Raw genomic sequence first — 10,361 nt, forward strand, 5'->3', positions numbered from 1 at the left:
AACCGCAGCAAAGTTCAGATGCGAATGGAGTTTAACGAACGACACTAATCACCCCCTATGCTCAGCAACTGCCAAGCATCTCACGACCCTTTCTGGACGGCGGTTGTTTTGTTTCATTTACGTGGTGTTCCCCTTTTTCCTCTCTCGGTCCCTGCCGAGCCCTCCCGCGCCTGAAGAGTTGGTTGCCACCCCTTAGTATGTCTTCCATGTGAAGGTGGCTGACGGATAAGACACCACCTTGCCTCCACCTCCCTAGGTACTGTGGACGCGGCACGGTGCGGCCAACTGTGTGGGAAGGTAGTGGCCTCCAGCGCAAGGAGCCCGGGGAGGGCGAGGGAAAGGCCCCTGTTCGAAGGCTTTTCCCCATGCAGACCCGGTGAGCGGAGCTGGAAGCCCCTGGTGAACCAAGGCTTCGTCCTCGCTGAGCACTTGGAAAGCGGCAGAGAGGAGCCCTGCAGCCGGAAAGGCAAAGGTGGCTCAGGCTTTAATGTGTATGCCCCCAGACTGGCGCAAGGCTGGAATGAAATGCACTCTCTCGCTGACATTCAACATACAACGTAGTCAGCAATCAGGTTCGTCTTTCCAGCTGTGCCCTTTGCAACAGCACAGATCTGTTTCCTCAAAGAGACATCTCCCCCTTACACTTCAGTAGATCTGTCTGCAGGCAGACAAGCACCCCTGTTTCAGCGGTCTGTCCACCTCTCTGTCTGCTCGCCGGCCACAGATCGGAGGATCCTTTTTTTCCTCTAAGGAAAATTCCCCCTTCTCGGAAAGATCAGCACAGCTATCTTTGTGCCTAAAGTTCTGAGATTGCTAATGTATATTGTAGACACAAGATGTTAGGTAGACTTGAGCAAGTTGTTCCCAGGATGTAAATTAGGTCCCAAAAGCTGTTGTCCAAATCGAAGAAACAGAGAAATTAATCTGGGAGACTATCCATCATAGCCTGTAATAAAGGGAGCGACATGGATGAGACAGATGATATGATTAAGGAGCTGTGGTCGTTTTAATTAACTTTTTGCTGTCCTGTAATGATCAAACTGGTCAACAGACCCGGTCAATAAGCATGTTAATATCAAACAAATAAAACCAGGGATGATTAAAAACCTCCTGGTTTATTAAATTTGAAATTCAAATGAAATTTATGCTGCAGATGCATATAGAATGCTAATAGATTTTAGCTTTATTGAGAGTGGATCCCACAGGTTTTCAAGAAACAGCGCGAGCATTTATCTACTCCCGTACATTAAACTTCAAATGGGGGGAAAAAAAAAAAAGTTTTAATTAATTTCGGGAAAACCTCTCCTTGCTGACTTCCCCCCACCTCCACCTGCATATTATGTTGATGTACTGCACCCTTAAGTGCAGTGGTCAGTAAAGCAAATGCAAACAAAATTGTAAGCTTCCTTAAATCCTTTGCCCAGCAGGCAATGTATACAAAGGGAGAAGGTTACAGATGTTTCCGTGGCGAATTCAGAGAAGCTCAGCTCGCCGCTCTCAAAGTTCAGAAGCTGCTGCTTTTCCAGTTTCAGTGAAATTATTAGAGTAGCAGGAGGATGACACTAACAGGAGGTTAGTGGTTTCTCTTCGGTTCTAATGTGCTATTTGCCTTTCCCCCCCCTCCCTGTCTGTTGGTTTCACTTGTAAAGATTTGCACAACTATATTTACAACGAGTGTCCACAGTGCTTTTAAAGGAAAATTGCACTGAAAATTGAGGACTTTCGTCCCTAAATCAAAAGACCGAGGACAGACATCAGAATAAAAAAACCCCAAAACTCAAAATCTCAAACCCCCCCTCCCCAAAAAAAGGAAAACCAAACCAAACCCAAGCAAACAACAAACCCAACAAACCTAACCCAACCAACCAAACCCCCCATCCCCCCAAAAAACAACCCAAGCCCCCAAAAACCAAACCACGAAAAAGATCAAGAAAGGGCACGTTTCCTCTGGGCAGACAAGTGCAGACAAAATACGGCTGCGAATGGAAGACCCACCCGGCGAGGCTCTCCTCAAAAAAGATATATCGCTAACGCCTGCTCCTTCTCCGGTGGATGGCAAAGTGTCTGAGACTTTCTGGGGATGAAAGAAATGCGTGTCGATCTTTTTACCTAACCTGGCACACCACACAAATGCGATTTTCTGTTCCTCTAAAATATAAAGCTCACGATGCTTGTTTTACTTTTACGCTTTCTGATCTATGTCTTAATAGTTCCTCCCCACCTCCAACAGATAAAGGAAGTAGAGATAAAAAGTTAATAAGCATTCATACAGGGGAGTATCTCCAGGAAATGTTCTTCCCCTCGTCGCGGGTGATAGTATTGATTAAATTAAACCCGAAATTTAAACAAGTGTGCGTTAGGTCTGTAAAATGAATATCATTATAGAAGGAGACCAAAGCAATGAAGTTAATTCTTTTTTATTTGTTAAACGGAGTTCCCTCCTTCCTCCACCCCTTCCTCCTTCTGGGCTGGCCTGTCACGCCTTCTCAACAGGCTAAAATCATTCAGAGCAGCTCGCGGAGAGAAACGCGACATTTATGGTAACCGCCAGCCTTCGGAGAAAGAAAGCAGTTCATTAATTTACTTCACTCTTACTTCAAAGTATGATAATGTACGTTACCCCCTTGATCAATAGATATGATGTACAGTCAATATCCCCACGACACGGAAACGGGTCAAAACTGAAGCCAAGAGAAGGAGAAAAACAACCCTCGAGAAGCAAAGCTCTGTGAGGACGTTGCTGCGGAAAACCTGCGAGGGTGCGAGCACCTGGCCCGGCCAGGGTGGCCTCAGCGGACGGCTTCCCTTTCCATGAGCCCGCCTGCGCCGCCTCTGCCCTTCCCCACAGCCTCTTGGCACTGGGCAAGGAGCCTAGGGGAGCAAAGAGGTCACCTCCGACCCCCGGTTGCTCCTGGACGAGGTGGCAGGGATTTGTGTCGCTCCGGCGGGCTCCGCCGGGGTGCCTTCCGCAAAGCTCCTCCGCGTACCTCCGGCCCAAAATCACGCCTGAAACGGAGAGGGCGGCGCGGGGGGAGAGGATGAAGGGGGATGGACGGACGGACGGCTACACACAGCAGCCAGCAGACGCCTGAAGTGTTTCACACACACACCACCACCATCCCCCCACTGCTTGCTGAGACAAGTATCGAAATAAAGGGGAGAGGGAGTACTGAGCAGAGGGGACCCCATGGGGAGCTGGGATGCTCCTGCACTCGCCCGTCGTTGCGATAATAATAGTAAGGCTAAGATAACGATGATATAAAAATCCAAACAAATGTAAAACCTCTCAAATACTCCAAATAACCTGTTGTCAGATAACGCGCACGGGGGCAGTGGGTGATGGAAAAGGAGTAGCCGGGAAGAAACAGCTCCACACGGAGCGCGGGGCCTCTGCGAACCGGGACTGGGACTAGAACCGGGACCGGGACCGGAGCGTTCAAAGATGTGACTGCGTGAGGTCATCACCGCTGTCGAGCCCCGTCGTCAGCGGGGCTCGATAGCGCTGATGACCTCACGCAGTCACGCCGTCGAGGCCGGGGATTGGCTGGCGGTGGCTCAGCGGCACTTCAAAGCCGGCGAGGGAGCTACAATTGTGGTGGAATGGGCGGAACTGATCATTGTATTGCACACCTCTAAAAAAAACACTGCCTCTGATTTATCAATATAAAAAAGATCCTCTGAGAGGAGGGCACTTTTGTGTGATGGCAACTTCACTTCTAGGGGTGAGTCTAAGGATTTTTTTCTCTTGCTGGTTTAATTGGTTTCTTTTTATTGTCGATTGGAGGGGGTTAAAATAACCCCTGTCTTGACCGGGGCTATCAGTCTCCTCTATTCAGCCTTCTTTTTTTTCCTCTCTCCTTTTTTTTCCTTTTTTTTTTTTTTTTTTAAACTTAAGTACAAGTGAGTTTAGAAGAAAGAGCGAGAGGGGGAAAAGGGGGCAGAGTCACTTTTCAGTGAGCAGCAAAGGGTTTTAAGAGCATTTGTAGAAACAACCTACAGCCTGGGCTGTGCCGTTCCTGTGCCCCCGGAGAAGTGGCCTTTCTTCTTTACATGTGACTGCTGGAAGGAAAAAAAAACCAACAACAACAACAAAAAACCCAACCAACAAAAAAAAAAAAAAAAACCCCAAACCAAACCCTGTCTTTTCTTTTGAGCAATTTCTAATTCGCAACAGATTGTGGCTTTTTATTTCCTTTAAAAATAACACAGCCCGTCGTGTGCAGCAGGTACGTTGAACTTGTGTATACATACATGTGTTAAATTTACATATATATTTAATTATCGTTTGTATGTAAATGGAAGCTTTTTTGTTGTTGTTTAAAAAAAAAAAAAACTAATTTGATAATAATACAATTCTGTGTTTAAGAAAACAGTCTTACTGGCCTGAGGGACGGGGACTGGCCGTGTCCCGGGGAAGGGAACAGGTTGAAACGTAGCTGCCGCCGTGCCCGGGGCATCTTTAAAGCTACGGTAACAGACACAACTTTCCCCCCCCCCTCTTTTATTTACCCCATTTTTTGATCTTTCCCGAGCTCCTCTGTGGGAGGAGGGTTGGATGTTCAGAAAAAAAAAAGCCCCAGAAGGCGCTCGGAGGCGAATCCGCGGTACCGTCTCCAGAAGGGGATTCTCCCGCGGGAGACGAGAAACTGCATTCGGGGTCGGGCGGCGGAGCGGAGCGGGGCCGGGCTCGGGGCGCGGGACGGCGGGCAGCGGTGGGGCCGCTCCGTCCCTGACGCCGGCGGGACGGCCCTCTACCCTCTGTGCCTGCAGGAGGAACCGCGGGTAGGTTCTACGCCGCTGGCCATGCTCGCCGCGACCTGCAACAAGATCGGCAGCCCCAGCCCATCGCCGTCCGCCCTCTCGGACAGCACGTCCTCCTTCGGCAAAGGCTTCCACCCCTGGAAACGCTCCTCCTCCTCCTCGTCCTCGGCGGGCAGCTGCGGCGCAGTGGGCTCCGGTCTCCCGGGCTTCGGTGTGGCGGGCGCGGCTCGCAACGGCTCCTCGGCGGCGGCGGCGGCGGCAGCGGCGGCGGCAGCGGCGGCCGCACTCGTCTCGGACTCGTTCAGCTGCGGCGGCTCACCGGGATCCAGCGCCTTCTCCCTCACCTCCAGCACCGCGGCGGCCGCCAGCTCGCCCTTCGCCAACGACTACTCCGTCTTCCAGGCGCCGGGCAGTGCCGGCGGCGGCGGCGGAGGAGGAGGCGGCGGCGGCGGGTCGGCGGGACAGGAGGCAGCGGCGCACCAGCCCGTCTTCATCTCCAAGGTGCACACGTCGGTGGAGGGGCTACAAGGCATCTACCCTCGTGTGGGCATGGCGCACCCCTACGAGTCTTGGTTCAAGCCCTCGCACCCGGGGCTGGGCGCCGGTGAGGTGGGCTCGGCGGGCGCCTCCAGCTGGTGGGACGTGGGCGCCGGCTGGATAGACGTGCAGAGCCCCAACGGGGCGGCCGCGCTGCCCGGCTCGCTGCACCCGGCGGCCGGCGGACTCCAGACCTCGCTCCACTCGCCGCTGGGCGGCTACAATTCGGATTACTCGAGCCTGGGCCACTCGGCCTTCAGCAGCGGCGCCTCCTCACACCTCCTCAGCCCCGCCGGCCAGCACCTCATGGACGGATTTAAGCCAGTGTTGCCCGGTTCCTATCCGGACTCAGCCCCCTCGCCGCTGGCCGGCGCTGGGGGTTCCATGCTGAGTGGCGGCCCCGCCGCACCGCTGGCCGCTTCTCCCCGCTCCTCCGCCCGCCGCTACTCGGGTCGTGCCACTTGCGACTGCCCCAACTGCCAGGAGGCCGAGCGCCTGGGGCCGGCGGGGGCCAGCCTGCGGCGCAAAGGGCTGCACAGCTGCCACATTCCTGGCTGCGGCAAGGTCTACGGCAAGACCTCGCACCTGAAGGCGCATCTGCGCTGGCACACGGGCGAACGTCCCTTCGTCTGCAACTGGCTCTTCTGCGGCAAGCGCTTTACGCGCTCCGACGAACTGCAGCGGCACCTGCGGACCCACACAGGCGAGAAGCGCTTCGCCTGTCCCGTCTGCAACAAGCGTTTCATGCGCAGCGACCACCTCAGCAAGCACGTCAAGACCCACAGCGGCCCGGGCGGCGCCGGCGGTCCTGGTGGCCCGGGCGGCGCTAGCGGCCCCGGTGGCAAGAAGGGCAGCGACACCGACAGTGAGCACAGCGCAGCCGGCAGTCCGCCCTGCCACTCCCCGGAGCTGCTGCCGCCCCCCGAGCCTGGCCACCGCAACGGTCTGGAGTGATGGGCGGAGGCGCGGAGCCGTCGCGCCCCTCCGCCCCGCTGCCCCCTGGGTGCGCAGCCCCGCGGCGGGGACGCAGACACGTAAGTAGCCGATGCGGCTCCGCAAGGACCGTTCTCAAGCCCGGCGGACGCCTCGCTGCCCGCCCGGAGTCTCGCCTGGGGCGGCTGGTGCTGCCGGGTCGCGCAACCCCCGCGTCAGGGCAGGGAGCGCTCGGCAAGGTGCGAGAGTCGCTGCCCCCCTGTGGAGCAGCCCTGTTGGCCGCCTCCTATTCGTCCACCTCGGGTTGCCTTTGGAGCAGAAAAACATAAGTTCCCCCTCTGCTTTCCCGCTGGGAACAGTTAGGCACCTCCTCCCTCCGCCACCAGAGCCGGTAGAACAGCGCGGTGCCCCAGGAGCCATGGGCAGGCGGGCAGGGTCTGCCCGCGGCACAGGGATCCTACGGCAGAGGTGGCCGTCCCCACATAGCACCGAGCCCGAGTCTCGGAACTGCCCTCGTCTCGTTAACTGCTCATAGCTCTTCCGCGGCCGGGACTGGGGCGGCTGAGTGCTTTGCCCCTCTGCCCCCGCCTCCCCCCTCCCTTTCTTCATTTTTTCTCCCTTCCTTCCTTCCTTCCTTCCTTCCTTCCTTCCTTCCTTCCTTCCTTCCTTCCTTCCTTCCTTCCTTCCTTCCTTCCTTCCTTCCTTCCTTCCTTCCTTCCTTCCTTCCTTCCTTCCTTCCTTCCTTCCTTCCTCTTTCTTTCCCTCCCTCTTTCCCTCCCTCTTTCTTTCTTTCTTTCTTTCTTTCTTTCTTTCTTTCTTTCTTTCTTTCTTTCTTTCTTTCTTTCTTTCTTTCTTTCTTTCTTTCTTTCTTTCTTTCTTTCTTTCTTTCTTTCTTTCTTTCTTTCTTTCTTTCTTCTTTCTTTCTTTCTTTCTTTCTTTCTTTCTTTCTTTCTTTCTTTCTTTCTTTCTTTCTTTCTTTCTTTCTTTCTTTCTTTCTTTCTTTCTTTCTTTCTTTCTTTCTTTCTTTCTTTCTTTCTTTCTTTCTTTCTTTCTTTCTTGTTCTCTCTCTCGTTCTCGCTTTCTCTCGCTTTCTCTCTCTCTCTCTCTCTCTCTTTTTTTTTAATCTGATCAAATCGTTTGCCTCCCCGAGCCCAAGTTTCATTCCGTTTGCCAGCGCATTTGTGCCATTCCCATTTGCGTAGGAATCTCGAAGTACGCTGGAAATAATTAGACTGGAAGTCCTATATTTTTAAACTCCAAACAAATCGAAGAAGCACCGTGGGTTTTGAGCGAAGCTGTAGTTCCAATGCCAAAAAGAGAGGCCGGGGACACTGGGTGGGTGGGGGGCATAGGAGAATAAAATATTTGTAAGATACGTCTGAACCTATAGGTTTGTACAACTGGGAAATCGTTCTAGATTAGCTAACTATTAAATATATCTCCACCAATGTATCGGTGTGAGGTGCAGTTGTCCAGGAGACGATTTTGTATAGTATTTTTCTTGTAAATTACTTCCAGTAAATATTTGAAAATATATTGAAGTACACTTGAACTTTTTTTTTTCCCTTGCTTTTTTGCTTCCTTCCCCCCCCCTTTTTTTTTTGTTTTTAATAAATTTTATTTCTTTTCCTGTCATGAGAAAGCGGTATTGTTGCAGCCTTGGTTCACTGCATTTTTTTTTCTGGACTCCTTCCTTGAAGTGTACATCCAATTGCACTTCAGGATATAGGTTTTGCTTGAATATTAATTTAGGTAGGCATACAACTGTAATTAAGCAAACAATATTTGATAAATGTTGAATGACATCTAATTTAATGGAGCATGTACTTATTTGCATTTGCTGGCAGTTCAGGTATAGTTACAGTGAGAGTTCTCCTATATTTCATAAAGTGGGTTTGCCACAACCCATGTATTAAATAAATTGTCCAAGTGAAACTGAACCTAACGTTGGCCTATGTGTATTTCCTGAAAATAATATTGATAAATGTTAATAAACACTCCTGACACTACATTAGCAGTTTGCAGTGCTGCAAACTAATTGTCTCATTGTAATGTTGAAATAATTTGGATATTTCACATTGAAATGGAAAGCCCTTCGCTGGAACATTTTAGATTTGCATTTTAAATGCATGAAATGTAATTGATTTTTATCTGTAATATTTTAAATGGTATTAATAAACTCCAGATAAAACATTCTACCTTAGGCCAGGCAGTTGTTTTTCTTCTTTTTATTTTTTTTCTCTCATGTAGGCAACGATTTACTTTGAACTTAGATGTTTTGAGCAGTTCTCTAGAGTTTCGAGAAAAACGAAAACACAACAAATTAAATCTCGTTGTAAATTGTAGCACCTAACCAGAGCAGCTCTGAGGCATGAGAGGGAGTAAGCTGACGACGTTCTGCTTCGTGCATTTTTTTTTGGTAGTGCACTAGCAGAGGAAGCTAACGGAAAGGCATTGAGACTTCTTTTCATTTTTTGAAACCAAACTAATGATACGGTCCCTCTCGCAAAGCCAGCTGTGCCCGAGGGACTGCTTTGCATATTCCTCCTCCTTGGACTTTATTTTTCACATGGCGCCAGGTTCCTTGTGAAAGGCGGTTTAATATTGAAATGCTGAGGGTCATTACTGCTTTAAAGGACAAAATAAATGTGGGCTGCCGCTTTTATTTTAAGGTAACGTGTTGTGGCTGGGAGCGATGCTAATTGCCGTAGTGAGCGCTAACTTCTACAGGTCTAAGGGGTGGGAAACTTCGCGGTTGTGAGTGAAAACTCCCTCTCGTCCGGAAGCGTTTTTCCTGCAGGACCGGGAACCGCGGCGATTTTAAGGGCTGCGAATGCTGTCATCTAGAGGGGCCAGCGCTGCCACCTCTGTTCTGTCCTTTATATCTTGCCCACAGCTGTCCCTGAACATCAGCAAAAACACTATTGTGAGAGGTTCTTACAACCTCGTGTATTTTTCAGTTAGGGCTTAGCGTTTTCCCAAAACAAAACAAAACAAACACCCAAAGCCACTAACACTTTCTGGGGGGAGAAACGTGGAGGAAGTCTTGCACTTGGGAAATCTGCACTCTTGGATTACATAGTGAACGATGTTCACCGTCAAGGTACTGGAAAATCAGGGCTAGAGCATAGCAGAAAGAACTTTTGTGCATCCATGTAAAGCATGTTATCAGTAATAATCTAAAGAGCAAGTATTACAATGGGGAGCAAAAAAATGCAAATGAGCCAACTCCAGATGCATTCAAGATTTTGGTTCTCTTTATGGTGTAGGGTTGTGAAGGGGCTTTTAATGTGTGCTATAAATGGTAGTTGTTTTGGGTAGGGTTTCTCAGAGCTGCATTCACTTTTTGCTTCATTAGAGGCCTACAAAGTTTCCTACTGAAACAAAGCAACAGTTTGCACAGTGCTTTTTCTCCCTCTCTCTCTTTTTCTCCCTCTCTCTCTTTTTCTCTCTCTCCTTCCCCCCTCCCCCCCCCCCAAATGTAGATGAATTGACATAGAAGCACCTAATTTGCCCAGTGGGAGTGAGAGACAGGCAGCATTTATGTTACCTGGAGGTTTTGGTCGAGATCAAAATGGGCTGAGGACCAAATGGAAAGGGAAATGGAATAGCGAGTAACTTCCCTGGTATCACCCTGGAAAGAAAGCACTACCAAAATGCCACTACAGCTTGTTTAGGGCACTGGTTGTTCTGTTTCAAGGCAGTCCAGCAGCGAGATAGAAGCAGCAGCAAAACATATCCTTCACCTGGGAAGAAGTGTGTGCTTCTGCTGCTTCAGAGAGCTGCCACTCTGGATCCAAGCTGTGTGAGAACCACAATTTTTTCCTTTCTTTTACCATCAAAACCCAGCACTTGAAGGCTGAAAGATCCTTTTTGTAGTTGATTTACTTTTCCTAAACCCTTCCAGATAAGGGCATTGAGTCGTTTGATAGGAGTCGGGGACTTGTCTCTGCGTTGTGCAGATCAAGGTAGAGTTAAACTAGTTTGCTGACCCTGCAGGTCAAACCGGTGTCCATCAACTTACCTTCCAACTGCCTTCAGATGATTGTGCCATTCCCGTTTGCTCTCTGACCTTTTAAGTCTCTCCTCTTCAAGCTCATAGCAATGTCTATCGAATTTTGTGTCCTGCT

At 50.4% G+C, this 10,361-nt stretch overlaps 1 protein-coding gene across 1 annotated transcript; it reads left to right on the plus strand.

The window, feature by feature from the left end:
- Nucleotides 1-3,660: 3,660 nt before the first annotated feature.
- SP8 (Sp8 transcription factor) lies at nt 3,661-6,916 on the plus strand. Its single transcript, XM_064166896.1, has 2 exons — nt 3,661-3,722; nt 4,771-6,916. The coding sequence occupies exons 1-2, from the start codon at nt 3,702-3,704 to the stop codon at nt 6,250-6,252; spliced, it is 1,503 nt and encodes a 500-aa protein (XP_064022966.1). The 5' UTR covers nt 3,661-3,701; the 3' UTR covers nt 6,253-6,916.
- The last annotated feature ends 3,445 nt before the right edge of the window (nt 6,917-10,361 follow it).

This window comes from Pogoniulus pusillus, chromosome 28 (genome assembly GCF_015220805.1).
Source record: "Pogoniulus pusillus isolate bPogPus1 chromosome 28, bPogPus1.pri, whole genome shotgun sequence".
NCBI classification, from domain to species: Eukaryota; Metazoa; Chordata; class Aves; order Piciformes; family Lybiidae; genus Pogoniulus; species Pogoniulus pusillus.

Excerpts from the sequence above, each read along its gene's own strand:
- SP8 (XM_064166896.1), top strand. The coding sequence starts at position 3,702 with ATGGCAACTTCACTTCTAGGG. Across the intron at positions 3,723-4,770 it reads TGGCAACTTCACTTCTAGGG|GAGGAACCGCGGGTAGGTTC; the intron begins GTGAGTCTAAGG and ends CTGTGCCTGCAG.